Raw genomic sequence first — 15,613 nt, 5'->3', positions numbered from 1 at the left:
TTGGAGCAAGCCTGAATCTGTTTGTAGTAGGCTGTTTTGAGAAATATGTTGGTAGTTTTGAGATTTGAGCTGCCAGTTGCAGAATTTTTATTCATTTGTTAAAGCTCAGAGTACATGTCTGTGAAGATCAAGGTCTTACAAATGACATTTAAACAGAGGTAGTGTAATGTAAAGCTGTACCCACTGTGGTCTCTACTCCAGCCCTCCACCTAACCCTTAACCCAAGTGGCTTCTGAATAAAAGAAGTTCAGCACCTGTGAAGTAAACAAAAAAAGAATAACTTTTATTTACTCCCAAGGATAGGTGAATAAGGTAGTTCAGAAAGAATAGAAACTATTTACAGGTATATTCAGGTGGGCAGCCATGTTTGTCTGAAGTAGCAGAAGAAAGTTTAAGTCCAGTGGCGCTTTTTAGAGTATGCTTGCACACAAAGACTCATACCTTGAATAAAATGTTGTTGGTCTTAAAGGTCTCACTGGACTCACACTTTGTTTTATTTACAGGTCTTGCTGGGCCCATTCATTTTAAAGGTCACCAGCAAATAATTTGGGGGAGTAGAAGGCATTCAGCAACCAAATTTGTATTCTTGGGGGGTGAATACTGGCCTTCCATCAACCTCAGGATTTTCACAGTGTAAATGTGAGCTCCGCTTAGAACCACATATCTTTGATTTTCCTCAGAAATTAAGGCTTCAAGATAGCTACGATATCTTCCCTCAAGCTAGCCTGCTCCATCACAAAAGCCAAACTTCAAGCCTTCCAAAGCCGCTGTCAGGCGATGGAGACTCAAGGCTGTATTCATTTGAGACAATGTAATACTTTTATTGGAAACTCATAGCTTGAAACAGAAATTGAGACTAATACCTTGGCAGGGGTGTTTCTGGGTCTTATGGAATCTATAGCAAAGTAATTTCTAAACAAAGCCATTATTCTCAAAACAACATTGAGTAAAGGTGCAAACTTTCACACGAGAGCCTCTGCTTATCTTCTAGCCTCTGGGAAGATGCTGGCCAGCGGCGGTATCTATTAACGGTCACATTCCTTCGCTTTCTTCACAACCTAAACAAAGTTAACACTTCAAACGTTCCCTTTGATATGCATGGTAACTACAATCTCACAAAGGCTAGGGGTTAGTATAGAAAAGTCCATTTGGTTAGTATTTTATAATTTCAGTATGATAGAGTTACAGAGCCTGACAGCCGCCTGAGACAGATTCTCTTCCAACTGATATTCTGGAGACAACCCCTGTCTCTACAGATTCACCGGTTTAGCCTGCTCGCACACATGGCCAGCTCTGAGACAATCCTTCCAGTCTCTTTCTCTGAAGGTTCAGACCTTTTTTTCCTGATCTGAGCTAACAGTGTAACGGCTTTCTTCCCTTTTCACTTCCCCCCTCCCATCTGGCTCCTCCAGCCCTTAAAGGGATCCTGATTGGCTGCTAGTTGCTCTGCTCACATTACCAAACAGGATTAAAGGATTGGTGATTTTTAGGAAGGGGCAGAACCTTTGCCCATCTGTCACAGTCTCACCCAGGGTGCAGGTTGTCTTGTCTTAACTGGACAAAGTGAAGGGTCCACAGACAAGGCTTGATTTCTCATACAGGAAGTTCCAGGACTTCCCAGAACCTCCAGCTGAAAGGACCCTTCCCTACCTGAAATGCTAGAGAGCTACTTTCAGAGTAAACAGTACTAAGTTAGGTAGGCCTGTGGTCTGGCTCACAACCAGGTTCAGATGTTCAAATCAACTGTGGTCCTGTGGAGGTGGAAACCCCTGTAGTTTAGTTTGTCGCCCCCCCCCCCAGATGAATATGAGAGGGAAAGCCCAAAACAGGCCCACTTTCCAGAGTTGTTCCAAGTCCAGAGCTTGGCTTTCTTGCTTTAAAAACCTTGGATGACACAAATAGCTAACTGTTGTACCGTATATAACTAACTGGCAAGTTTAGCTATAACAATTCAGAAGCTGGGATGAATTGTACGCACCCACACAGATTGGGGTTAAGCTGATGGCCTGGCTTGTGTGACCAACACCAAACCAACATCTCTTTTTTATGCCTTTGAGAGCTGCTGTGTTCAAGATGGGGAGGACAGCAGGCCGTGGGAAACTTTAGATGTTCAGGGACTGGGCTTTTGCTCCTTAATTGGTCTGTCTTGGAATTTGCTCCTGTGGTGCATCACTCAATTGTTCCTTACGAACTTGGCTGTTTCTTGCTATTTTCTGCATTTCTGCCCATGCTTCATCTAGATAGTGGGATGGACGGATCCAGCGGAGGAATAAGCCTGCAGAAAACACTGTGGTTAGAAGGACAATTCCCCATCACCACCACTTCCAAAAGACGGTAGGAAATGGAGCAGTTAGTTTTTCCTCAACCCCCAAGTGTGGATGTTGATGGTCTTAAAGGATTCCATGCTGTAAGCCCTGGAAGGGAACAATCAGGTGATTGCAAGAAGGGGAATAGCATCACCAGAGGTGTTGTTTCAAGGGAACTTAATGCTGCAATTTATCTGACAAGGTACAAAATGTATCAAAAAATGACTCAAACTCCAGAACTCCATTCTGTGTGGGAAAGGTGGGTTTACAAATATTTTAAATGGTCTGAAAATGTGATATATCTAGCAGTTGCAAAACCTTAAACTGTTCTTTCAAGCCTCATGGCTTGCAATAAATTTGGTTTGTTTTCATATAGTCCCTTGTGTCTCTTACATCTGCAAAAGCAAAACTTAACTGTACAAAGTCCTTACAAAACCAATGATGCAAGTTTAATCCTGATCATCAAAGGAAAGAGTTTGGAAGCTTGTTGGCCCTGATGGCTGGAGAGTCCAAACACAGAACAAGGATTTCAGATTCCAGTTCTACAACATCCTGTAGGTTGGGGAAATGAGGTTTGTGGAAAGAATTTGGATGTCTGGTTAAAGGATCCTCATGTCCACATTTTTAAGAAGGGGCAGCAAAGAGTAAAGGGGTATCATACCTTGCCAGAGTAGTATACTCTGGGGCTCCACTGATGGCCAGATGACCAGGGGGTTGTGTGCATACAGTGGATTCCTGTATTTGTCTCCTTCGCAATTCAGCCAAGGCCAGAGAGCATGAGTCTTCGCCTTCACTTCACAGAGCTTCCTGCAGGGGGAGCCAATCAATTTTTTTGACAAAATAATTACGTTTTTGCTTGGCATCTCACATTCAGCAACTGCCAGATATATTTTTTTGGGGTAGGTGATCTTGGAAACGAAGCAGGATTGGCCCCGATTATTTGTATGGAAAGCCAGTCACTACACAAAGGCAAGCAACAGCAAAGCACCCCTGAATGTCTCTTGCAGTCATCAGAAGTCAGCTGTGACTTGATGGCAAAAAATGAGGGGGGCCACACCAGAGACGGCCGAGAACGCAAGCCCCCAACTCTGTGCGGCTTTTGTTCAAAGGTCAAATGCAGCACTGTGAACTGGACTCAAGGCTACTGGCAGGCAAGGCTGCATAAGGGCACAACCCTAAGGGGTTGTCAATCAAATGAAGCCCCTCTCACATCATCTCTGACTTATTTACCTGCCTGCTCCCCCCTCACCTGTCTCGCTCGTTATTGCACAGGAACGTGCCATAGGGCGAGGCATAGCTGTGTTCGAAGAGGGTCAGCAGGAGGCGCTCGTTGAACTCCAGGGAGAAGGGGAACTGGCGCCCGAGTTGCCAGACGCAGTCGAGGAAGAGGAGGAACACAGGAGCCTCCTGCTTGAGGCGGGCATGGGAATAGGCCGAGTGGGCACAGCGGAGGGAGAACGGGTGGCCGGCCTGTGCAAAGCAAAGAGGTACATTATAGAGCTGGTTCTTCCTGAGAAAACGGCAGATAAAAAAATTATGCAGCCGCAGGAGATGGTATCTGAGCCCATTTCAGACAATTCCAGGTTCCATTTTCTTTTTTAGAAGTCATATTGCTAGTCCTCATGGCTGTGGAGATATACACAGGAAACAACAGTCCTCAGATATGTCCCCACTGCTTTACCTTTTTTTTTTTTTAGGTACCTGGATCCATTCCCGCTCTATCAGCCCCTGGAAGCCAGCCAAAGTTCTGCATTCAGGATCCAGGATGATCTGAGCCAGAGCTGTCACAAGTAGAGTGGCGTCTGTCCCTTCAGATCCATGCACCAGAACACAAGCCTCTTCTCTGAAAGCAAACCACAGCATTCATGCCTGACATTACTGTTCCACCATCCTCCTGAAGAACTCTGGCTAGGGCCCATGAATGGGACGAGGCCATTTTTTCCTCACAAGAACACTATGGGTTAGGTTGAGAGAGCACAACTGGGTTACTTGCTGAGTGTAAGTGATTTTCCCAGTCTGTCTAGCCACTGGTTCCAAGAAACTTGACTCCATTCTGTATTTGGGCCCACCCCACTGCTTAAAGGCTTTGTCCCTCAGAGTAGGTGGGTGTGTTTCCTCCAGGGGCTTTGCTATGGACCCATCTCCCTTCCACTCCCAAGAGCTCCTGCTGTCCTTGGAGCTATTCTGAACTCAGTCCCGGTGACCTACCTTTCCAGGCACTGTACCGTGAGACAGGCAGTGCTCAGTGCCTCCTTGATGTGGGACAGCCACTTGGAGGCTTCCAGCTTAGCCAGCCAGCGGTCCATGCTGTTGGAAGGATCGAGGCATGCCTCCACCAGCCTGGTGAAGCTCTCATGTAGGGGACGGCCCCTGTATAAGGGGAAGAGACCGAGAGACAATGGTCAGAGAGGGTGGGCTGCCTGGGCTCCTGTCCCAGGTGCCTTCTGGGAGAAAGGCACTTTGGATCTCTTCAGTGGAAAGACAGGTGTGAGATCCAAGGCCTGGCTGCTGTTGAGCCTTCTCTGATCTGCATGCTTGAACTTGAAAGTGGTAAGTTCCTTTCAGAAGAGGCCAGGGTTCAGAGGCAGAGCATCTGCTTGACGTGCAGAGGTCCTAGGTTCAGACCCTGACATCTCCAGGTAAGAAGATCTGGTAGTAGGTGATGGGAAATACTTCCCTCTAAGACCCTGGAGAGCTGCTGCCATTCTGAGTAGACAATGCTGATGACAATGAACCAACAGTCTGATTCAGTATCAGGCAGCTTTATGTGTTAACTATTGGACTGCTGGAAAAAAAGGCTTTGCGGGGAGGGAGGTGCCATATGTCACCACAACACACACACACCCTTCACAGTAGTTTGGTTGCAGTTAATCGTGTGGTGCCCTGCTTAGTATGACTACATCCCCAACAGGCCATGGCCTAGGGAAATGCAAATGTGTGTTTTCAAGGTCAGACTGACCCTTTAAGTTGCTGAGAAAATTTCACAAGGGCCACTGCCCTTGGAAGCTGGTGGCAGCCCAGAGCAAAGCCCAGTGGTGCTTCTGGGGCCTTCCAGCTTAGATCTGGCCACTGCCAATGAAAGCAAAAACTTGTTGGCTCACCTGCCACTGTAGCCACTAGCTGGGTCCACGCCAGTTAGCCCCTGCAGCAGTGGCAGCAATGGCGGGCTTCCCTGTCAGATCCTGTATGCTTACCTCTCCAGGGGCCGGTGCAGCCTCTTCCAGTGAGGATAGGCAGCCCTGTGCTCTACGCCTCCACCCATCACCTGGGCCTGCTTGGCTGCCTGTGCTGAGCGGGTGTCCAGGATGAAACAACGGTCCCCTTGTTCCAGCACAGCACCCAAGAGCAGCTCGTCCTCCCGGCAGCGCTTCCGGTTTGGTCCAGTGAGAGGCTGGCCACTACGGAGCAACACCTGCCAGGGCAAAACGGCATGCGTGAGACTGTCATTGTGGCAGAGACAAACATTCTGCGTTCAGCTCTGTAAAAATTGTTAATCATGTAATTCTCCGGTCTTGTTAGTATCTCACATCATTTGCTCTCCTTCTTCACTGTCACAGGTGAAGAAACCTGGCATTTGCCATTATTGCTCTCATTCATTTTCCTGTCCAGATTAAATTGTTTTTTGTAGCACTACCAAAAATATGGGGGAGGGGAGAAGAACTGTTGTGTCCGCAGAAAATAAGACAGGCAAGCAATGAGGGAAATGATAAAACATTGGACTCACAGTCCCATTCTTCTTGTGAAAATAGCTCAGGACAGGAAACCGCCTCCCCTGGCGGAAACAGGCGCTCTTTCTCAGGGCTCCGTCATCAACAGAAGCTGGCACCATCACCACTGGGGGGTAACTGGGGCAGACAGCAAAATCCTTGTTGACAGAAGAGAGCCTCCAGGTGCCTGTCTGGGAGGGAGGCCGGTGTCAAACTCACTCCTTTTTGCCTTGGTCACACCAGGTAGTCTTAGGTCAGGGGCTAACTAGTGGGGGGACAGCCTGCTCTGCCATGGTGGTGAATGTGGGTGCCACAGCATCCGTCAAATGTTTTCATAAAGAGGATGGAGTCAGAAGCTGCTGCTCAGTAGGGCTTCTGATTGGCCACTGGAAGTCATTTCGCTGTACAGATTAAAATATAACATTGCTTCGGTGGTAGCTGCCACCACAGCATTGATTTTATACTTCTACTCTTTCCCAGAGGATTTTTAAAAATTGTTATTTAAAATTGGTTCCTACACTTGGTAGGGATGCCAGCTTCTAGGTGGGACCTGGGGATCACCTGGAATCACAACTTGTCTCCAGACTACAGAGATCAGTTCCCCTGTAGAAAAGGAATGCTTTGTAGAGTGGACTCTGGCACTGTCCCCCACTGAGGTCCCTGACCTCCCCAGGCTCCATCACCAAATATCTAGTTGTTTCCCAACCTGAATCCGGCAACTCTACTCCATTCCCCATCCCCTGCTGGTGACTGGGGGGAACCCCAGCACTTGGGCTTCCTCTGTTTGGCAGCCATTTTGTGGCTTGCTCTACCTTCCATGGTGGCCATTTTGTGACTGATTCCAAAGGCACTTAAAAAGTTTGAGGACCCCTTCTCTAAAGTCTGCTGAGGAAACAATTGTATGAGATTTTGTCTGGGAAGAAAATGTGTTGAGGATTTACACCTTTGCTTAACACAGCCCAGCACTTTGAGATGCCATTGACCAACCCTGTTTTCCCACTCTCAAGTCTCATTCCCCACTTACATCAGAGGCTATTTGCTGGTAGTATTTTTCAAGTGGGTACAGTTGCCACCCTTTTTCCAGCTTCACGCTTTGGGGTCTATAGAAAAAGGGGTATGTCATCATGACGGACTCAACAGAGGAGAGGGCCTGGGGAAACAAGGAAGGTGTGTTAACCCTACAAACATCTGAGGCCTTACCCAGACCCACTGCTGTCTTGTGGGCCTCCCAGAAACATGTTCCACACCCCTGCCCCAGGTCAATAATGCAGGAAGGCAGTTCTGTGGATTGCCGAGCAAAGCACCAGTTCCAACAAGCACAGAGCTCTGTAGGAAGCAGCACAAACTCACTCTCCAGCCTCTGGCCTAGGATCCATCAGCTCCAATTCTTGAAATGAGAGCTCTGTGGGCCAGGTGCCATGCTGGAAGAGCAGAACTGCCATGGCCACCTTGAAGGATGAGGCCACTGTGAGATTCTCCCATGCTGTCCTATCCTTGCTATTTTTGTAGAACCATTTCTAGTGTGGTGCTAAACCATAAAACCAAGACAGCAAAGCTCCCATGTTTTCTATGATTCGCAGGAGGGCATAATGTGGTTTTGGACCAGAGAATGCCACTTATTGTGGATGTGCTAACCCATTTCTTAATATTAAAAGCACCAACCTTCTAGCTCTTACAGGTCTCATAATATACTTGAAACCAAGAGGTGGGAGTCTCAGAAATCAGATGGGTGGATGAATTACATCTCCAGCAGTAGTGTGGGTGGGCTTATGGAGCTGTGGCTCAATGGTAGAGCATCTGCTTTGTATGCAGAAGGTGCCAGGTTCAATCCCAGTAGGCAGGAGGTGTTACAAAAGAATTTTGTCTGAGACTCTGGAGAGCCACTGCCAGTCAGAGTATACAATACTGACCTCAGCAGACCAATGGTCTGATTCAGTATAAGGCAACTTCCTGTGTTCACAGATGTGTTTCATTGCCCTGCAGGGTTCCTTATCCCTCCCCAAGCAAGCGTGCTGCCCTCTACAAAGGCCTGCTGCTCCCATAAGGACATACAAGGGACTTAGTGCACAGTGCTCTGAATCCCATCCCCCACCCCAGCACAGCTCTGGCGTTGACACCGGCTCCTGTGGAGTGTTCCAAATGGGACTAAGCTATTCCCAAGGAAGTGCCAATCCCTTTCAGCTCTCATAGGGCAAGGCAAAAGCCAGTCAAAGGCCAAGCATGCCTTGAGCTGAAAACCAGTTCCCTTACTGCTGATGTCCTGTTACTGTTTGCTTTCCCAACAAGGAAATCAATAGGCAAACATTGTCTGCCTATCAGGGCCAGTTAGAGCTGAGCAAACAAAAAGGCAAGCAGGAGACCTTTCCAAAGCATCAGCCTCCTCTTACCCCCAAACTGGCTGAGACAAGCCCCTCTGGTGGGTTCAAGCAGCTGTTTTGTAATGCCTCCGCCTCATTTAGATCACCACTTCCAGCAGAGGAGGCCAAATTCCCAAAAGATATCCAAATCTGCATTTTAGAGGGGGGAAGTGTACTCTCAAACCAGACAGAATATTGGATGTTCAGGGAATGGAGCTCAAGCATTTTAGCTGTTAGAAAAACAGCTGCCCCAATTGACAAGGGTGGTGGAACCACAGTGTGTGCTAACCCCGAAAGTCCCCCAAGCTGCTGTTTCCTCCAGTGGGGCAAGCAGCTGCTTCCTGGGGGAGTGTCAGGGTCATTGCAAACAGAGAGGGGCGGACGTGAAAGCAAAGACCCTGCCCCCAAGAGATATGTGGTTGCCTCAGACTGGAGTAGACCATTGGTCCATGGAGCTCATTACTGTCTCCTCTCTAGGGTTGTCAATCCCCAGGTGGGGCCTGGAATTACAACTAATCTTCAGACAACAAAGATCAGTTCCCCTGGAGGAAATGACTGCTTTGGAGGATATTATGACACTACACCCTGCTGCAGTCCCTTCTCAAATGCCATCCTTCCCGGGCTCCACCCCCTAATCCCCAGGAATTTCCCAACTTGTAGTTAGCAACCTTATCTCCATGACTGGCTGGGTTTCAGGCAAAGAAGACACTTTCCCACACCTGGTACTTGAGACCCTTTAATACTGAGGAACTGAACCGGGGACCTTCTGCTTGCAAAAGCCTTCCTTGCTCCACCACTGAGCCAGAGTGCCAAATGTGTAGACTGGCTACAATTATGGGTAACCATTCTGAACAACTTGGAGGTGTTTGTCCTCCATGCCTGGGCAATGTTCAAGGGAAGCCACACAAAGGGTGTTCTGCTCACCTCAATGGAACTGGCAATGTTGAGGCATTCTTCCATGCCTGGGATCTCCAGGTGCAGAATTTTCAGGTCCTTGCATTTGAGAGTAATGGTGCCAGAAGCATTTGCAAGCCTGCTGGGAGACCATGAAGAGGAGGAGCAGTGAGTTGGAGGGCTTGTGGCGAGAGGGCAGGGCAGAGGGTTTGGGGGTCTGTTTTATACAGGAAGTGTAGGGTGTGGAACAAATATAAAATGTGGCAATGCGCTCCTGCAGTAACGCACTCATCACCCTGCAGTGTGCAAGCGGAAGGGCTCAAGCTCTTGCAAAGGAAGAGGTGATGGGTGGGGTGAGGAGGAAAGCTATGTCATTTTAAACCTTTTCTGGTTGCACAGTTGAAACAGGAAGGAAATCACATGAGCTTTCTGGAGGAGAGCCTAAGAGAGAGCCAGAGAAAGTACAATATCTGCCTAAAGGAGAAAAACTCTCTTTGTACCACATGACACCTTATTAAATCCAGAGTAATTCATGCAGAATAACAACTGACCCTGCTTTGTTTAGAGAGACTCTCTGAGGTCTAGAAGCATGCATGGGTCTAGAAACATGCATCACCCATAAAGATGCATCAAAAGCGCTTTTACTGTTATTTAACCATCCTGATAATGGTCACCTTTACACAAAGAAAGGCAAACACCATAAGGTAGTCCTGCAGGGCTTATTCTGGAGGGTACCAAAAAAGGTTGGAACAAAGAAGAAGTAAAATATAACACTGCATGTAATACAACTGTATTACACATCAGTATATAATTTAATAATACAATAAGAAGTGCTAAAATATAACTTAACAGCAATCCTGTGGTTCACCAAGTAAATACCTAATCCCAATATAAAGACAAATGTCCATTTATATAAATACAGATTTAAAAGTACATATTGTCTCCATATGCAAGAACCAATACCAAACAAGTTTCAGCACCTGGCCTTCCTTAGTGGTATAAGTCAAACTGAGCACTCACTCCATTAATTTAACAATAACATACAGAAAACTGGCCATACAGAGTGGACCTTAACTCACACGAAGATGTTCACCCATGGAGCAAGTGGTATCAAATTTCCTGTGACAGAACATGGGCAGCACATCAAGATGCAAAATATTTCCTTTGTCCCTTGATCTTCGGTCCAATCAGAAGTGCTCAAAGCTCCAATGGAGTGCTTAGGTCCATTGTATTAAGTCATACCCTGATGTTTTGTACATTTGTATTACGTGCATAGTTATATTTTGCTTTCTTTTTCTTTGGCCCAGCCTTTTGGGTTACCTTTCGTGTGTGGTGTTATGTCCCTCTCCCTTTTGTGTGTGTGTGTGTGGGGGGGGTGTTCTCAACTTATTCTGGAGGGCACATATGTCTTGTTTTCTGTACTATTCACAACAAAAGTATGTGCCTGATGTCTTATTGAGCATTTATGCAATATATGGCCTCTACTTCTCTCCTTATACCTTTGCAAGGAAAAGGGTAAGAAAAAAAATCTGGTCAGGTCAGGGAAGGGGCCTAAAATATCCTCAGCTGGGCTGGGCTCCTGCAGCTCTCCTTCTAGGACAATAAATTTGAGGCCACTGTTGATTTCCAGTCACCTTGTCAAATGCAAGTTCCTAACTATGGTCTGGAACTTATGTGTATAGGGCTGCGGGTATTTGGAGATTAGGGAAAGGTGCATTGTGCATGAGAGTAGTTCCTGTGCTGGACTAGCACCAAGAAGGCCAAGTTCAAATAGACCCTCTGCCATGAAGCATACTGGTTGACCTGGAACCAGTCCCTTCCTAACCTACCTCACAGGGTTGTTGTGAACACAGAATAGATAGAACCATATACCGTTGCCTTTGAGTTCCTTGGTGGGATAAAATGTGGTAGGTTGCCCAGAGGAGTCTTCCTTCAAATTAAGCTCCCTCCATATTGTCCTTGCCCCGACCTGGATATCCCAGCCTAGCCCAGTCTCATCAGCTCTTGGGAAACAAGCAGGGTCAGCCTTGGTTAGTACTTGAACTGGAAACCACAAAGACAGTCTGGGGAGTCTATGTAGAGGCAACTCACCTCTGTTCATCTCTTGCCTTGAAAACCCTACAGGGTTGCCATAAGTCAGCTGTGACTTGATGGCAATGCCTACCATACTGTCCTCTCTTCCTAGCAGGTAGAGAACAGAACATGGAACAGCTTAAAGATGTTTCTCCTTTTCTAAGCAGGTCCAAGACAGAACAGCAAGTCTGTGCCAAACAGCTGTGGGAAATGCAAGCTACAGAAATTCTCATCTGCCAACTGAATAAGATGGAGACCTCTGAGAGGAATAGCAGAGTTCTGAGTGTCTCACAGTGAAGTGGGGAGGAGAAGCTGCAGGGCAGATAATGGGTTAAAAGGCAAACCTGGTCTCTTGGAGGGAGTCGTTAGTCCGGTGGCTTTGATACCAGCTTAGATTCTGAACACTTGGGGAGGGGGACAGGAAGGAAAGAAGAGGAGACGTTAGTAGCAGGTGTAAAGAAGAAGATGATGATATTGGATTTATATCCCGCCTTCCACTTTGAATCTCAGAGCAGCTCACAATCTCCTTTATCGTATACCCTTGACCGAAGAACGGTACACTCCTTCTATCTGGGATGGCCGTCCTCCTCCACCGAGTGCGCAGCTTCGGGAGGGACGCACATGGAGCGGCGAGGGAGGCAGGGGACACCCGCCTAGCCAGCCAGACCAGCCGAACCAACCCTGGCGATCAATGGGGTGACAGATGTCGCAGATCTTCCTCCATCACAACAAATACACTGTGAGGTAGGTGAGGCTGAGAGAGCTCTCACTGCAGCTGCCCTTTCAAGGACAACCTCTGCAAGAGCTATGGCTGACCAAGGCCATTCCAGCAGCTGCAAGTGGAGGAGTGGGAAATCAAACCTGGTTCTCCCAGATAAGAGTCCGCACACTTAATCACTACACCAAATTGGCTCAGAGTGTCTTAGCCTCTGCCATCAAATACAAAGCATCCCCGCCTACCTGCAAGTTGTTTGGGAACACAAAAAGCCCAGCACAATTTCCACAGCTTACCACGCAGACTCAAAGGGTTGCAATCTCTCCTCTGCCTTCTTGTGCCTTTCACAGCCAGCAGCTCAAGCCAAAGAAATCAGAGAAAAATTCTGCAAGTCAGGCTGCTGTGAAAAGGAGCAGCAAATGCTGCAATATTGGACGTGGAGAAAGTAGTAAGTCGCTGTTTTGGGGTACAGAGAGCAAGCCTCTCTGTCAGCTCTCCTTCCCAGAGCTGGCTTCTTTCTCCTGCTCCTGAAGTATCGCATTTTGGATGTCACTGCTTGACCCATGAGGAAGGTACATTCAGGCACATCTGCATTTGCATTAGCTGCACAAAGACTGAGTCTAGGCTGCTGTTGCTGGCAAGTAATGAAGGGTGGCTGGCAGGACCTTAGATCTCAACAGTTTGGTGTAGTGGTTAAGTGTGCGGACTCTTATCTGGAAGAACCGAGTTTGATTCCCCACTCCTCCACTTGCAGCTGCTGGAATGGCCTTGGGTCAGCCATAGCTCTGGCAGAGGTTGTCCTTGAAAGGGTAGCTGCTGTGAGGGCCCTCTCAGCCCCACCCACCCCACAGGGTGTCTGTTGTGGGGGAGGGAGATAAAGGAGATTGTGAGCCGCTCTGAGACTCTGAGAATAGGAGTGGAGGGCAGGATATAAAGCCAATATTATCATCATCATCAACAGTCTGATCACAGAAAAAAAATGCGAATCTGAATTAATTGTGCATTGAAGGGTTTTTTCCCCTGCTGGAGCATGCATTTTGCAAGGCTTCATGGAGGGACATGATAACAGGTTTATACAACTATGAGCAGGATAGAAAGAGTGAGAAAAGAAAACTTTTCCTCCCCAAACACTAGAATTTGAGGGCACCCAGTGACATCGATGGGCAGTACATTCAGGACACACGAAAGGAAATATTTCTTTAGTGAATGAGCAATTAAAATGAGGATGTACTGATGGCCACCAACATAGACAGCTTTTAGGGGGGATTAGGCAGATTCATGGAGGGCACGTCTACCAGCAGCAGTGACTAAAGGGAATCTCCACCTTCAGAGGCAGCAAACCTCTGAATACTAGCACCAGAAGGCAACATCGGGGAAGGCCTTGGCCTGTATGCCGTTGTTAGTCCTCGAGTAGCCAAACTGCAACTCGAGAGCCACATGTGGCTCTTTCATACATATTGTGTGACTCTTGAAGCCCTCACTGCCCAATTGGCCAGCTTGGAGAAGGCATTTCACTCTTTAAATTGCTTCTCCAAGCCAAACCAGCTGGCGGCTTGGAGAATGCATTTAATGTTAAAGTGCTTTCTTTCCACCTCTCTCTCCCCTATCTATTTCTCTCCTTCCCTTCCGGCTCTCAAACATCTGATGTTTATTCTATGTGGCTCTTACATTAAGCAAGTTTGGTCACCTCTGCTCTAGATTAACTGTTTGGCCACTGTGTGAGAGATGATGCTGGACTTGATGGACCACTGGTTTGATCCAGCAAGGCTCTTCTTATGTTCTTAGACTCCACATGCTGAAAATTAGCCTGGTTTGAGATCAATGCTTTTCACAAGGAGACAGCTGTTATTTGATGAGAAGAGCTTTGTCTCTCAAAAGTTTATACCCCCAAAATCTTGTTGGATCCTGATGTGCTACTGGAACTGGAGTCTAGTTGTTCTACTGCAATTCAACATGCCTACCCTCTGACACTAAGGTGCTTGGGAGAGGGGGGGAGTAGGGTGTCACCTTTTCTCGACGGCGTCCACATTGCGAATCAGGAGCCAGAGTTCCATCTGGCTCTGCTCCTTGTTTCCCCCTGCCTGGGATGATAGAAGGAGGTGGTGGCTGGTGATGCATAGGGTCCCTTTGACTGGCGCAAGTCCTGGGCTCGTGAGCACCACATCATTCACCTTGGTGGTCTTGATCAGCTCTGCGAACTCCATGGCTGAGAAGTGCAGCAGTGTTGTGGTTCAGGAGTACCCAGAGAGGGCTGCCTGGGCCAGAGGAACCTGTTGCAGAAGAGAGAGGTGATTGATGCTGGGGTTCAGCAAAGGCAAGGCACATCTTCTCCTATATGTTATCCTCAGGCCTCAGATTCAGCAGGAACTCACAGAAGCGCAGCTCCGGAACCTTTCTGATGGTTCCCCCCTCTTCCTCCCCGCTTACCTTGTCCATTGAATGGTGCAGCTGCATAACAATTCCTGGACTAGGAGAGCAGGCAGCCAGCCAGCGACCAGGGGCTTTGCCACACCCCCAGCAGCCCTCATTAACCTCTGGAGAAACCCAAATCACCCTTTCTCCACTTCTTCTGTGATTTTGGGTGGCATGTGGCTGTCAAGTCAGCAGATTCAATAACGAGTCGTTGTTGATACAAAGAAACTACTTTATTGATACTGATACTTGAGGCCTGAGCCAAGCATTGAAAAGACTAAAGAACATACTGTAGATACATTGCATATAAGGGATACTTCAAAGGAATTCCTAAGGGGGGGATTATGCAGGGAACATTCACACATTGATGTTACCAATTCGTTCTCAGGCTTGTATGGCCTTGATCGTAGTGGGCTCCTGACTCCCTTCTGAGAGCCAGGCCTGAGAAGGCACAGATAAGACTTTCACATATTTCCATTTCAAAGCAAAGCTACCCTCTACAGGAAAGGAGGGGGTAGGGAGAGTATGAACTAGCAGCATTTGGTTATACTTTGGTTCTACCCAGAATGCTCTTTGACTGAGCCAGAGTTATAGACAGACTTGACAATGGCTTGCTAGCCTTTTGACAGGGGGGGGCAGGAGAGCCCTAGGCAAGTGAGGCCTGCCTGGGCTGGCTGGATTTCTAGCCAGCTCAAGCAGGCCTCGCTTCCAAGGGCTCTCCTTCCTTGCATCGGGTTGCTTTTGGCTGGGGGCAGCGGCAGCATATGCTAATGAGTTATGCTAATAAGCTCCGCCACCTGTTTTTCTACAAAACAACCCCTGGTGATCCTGATTCCTGTAAATACGGTAGTTCTGTAAATGGACTGTGCAATATTGCTTAATGATAGCAGAGACTTAAGTGTCTCAGTGGTGGGCAGTAGAGAGTTCCTATGGGGGTAGTTAGGGTGCTTTCTGACCTTTACTTCGTTCACTCCTGCTGTCCCTTTTTTTAAACCCAGAATGCTACTCTCTTTCTATCTCTTTGTCCACCATGAGGGCTGAGCATGCTTTCTACGATCTCTCTTCATCCTAGTTTAGACAGATAGCAAAAAGCCTTTACTCCACCTTTCCTACCCAGCATTGAGTTCTTTTACAGTAAAAAACTTGTAT

General features: G+C 47.6%; 1 protein-coding gene across 5 annotated transcripts; it reads right to left on the bottom strand.

Annotated features, from left to right (window-relative positions):
• Positions 1-796: 796 nt before the first annotated feature.
• On the bottom strand, positions 797-14,318 carry LOC132586412 (myotubularin-related protein 9-like). 5 transcript variants are annotated; one of them, XM_060258485.1, is made up of 11 exons: positions 14,060-14,318; positions 11,682-11,741; positions 9,295-9,406; positions 7,038-7,163; positions 6,031-6,204; positions 5,501-5,718; positions 4,515-4,676; positions 4,008-4,149; positions 3,556-3,776; positions 2,968-3,113; positions 797-2,275 (listed from the first exon to the last, which is right to left on the bottom strand). In XM_060258485.1, the coding sequence occupies exons 1-11, from the start codon at positions 14,254-14,256 to the stop codon at positions 2,133-2,135; spliced, it is 1,701 nt and encodes a 566-aa protein (XP_060114468.1). In that variant the 5' UTR covers positions 14,257-14,318; the 3' UTR covers positions 797-2,132. The 5 variants fall into 5 exon arrangements, with proteins under 5 accessions (XP_060114468.1, XP_060114469.1, XP_060114470.1 ...); XM_060258486.1 differs by having other exon boundaries at positions 9,295-9,403; XM_060258487.1 differs by lacking the exon at positions 11,682-11,741.
• Positions 14,319-15,613: the final 1,295 nt, after the last annotated feature.

This window comes from Heteronotia binoei, chromosome 17 (assembly GCF_032191835.1).
Source record: "Heteronotia binoei isolate CCM8104 ecotype False Entrance Well chromosome 17, APGP_CSIRO_Hbin_v1, whole genome shotgun sequence".
Classification (NCBI taxonomy): domain Eukaryota; kingdom Metazoa; phylum Chordata; class Lepidosauria; order Squamata; family Gekkonidae; genus Heteronotia; species Heteronotia binoei.
This window is presented reverse-complemented; position numbering and strand designations above follow the sequence as displayed.

What these genes read in the sequence shown, in the direction of transcription:
- LOC132586412 (XM_060258485.1), bottom strand. Translation starts at nt 14,256, where the DNA reads ATGGAGTTCGCAGAGCTGATCAAGACCACCAAGGTGAATGATGTGGTG. An exon ending in GACTCCCTCCAAGAGACCAG is followed by an intron (nt 9,407 to 11,681) that starts GTTTGCCTTTTA and finishes ATGGTCTCCCAG; the next exon opens with CAGGCTTGCAAATGCTTCTG. An exon ending in CTGCACCGGCCCCTGGAGAG is followed by an intron (nt 4,677 to 5,500) that starts GTAAGCATACAG and finishes CCCCTTATACAG; the next exon opens with GGGCCGTCCCCTACATGAGA.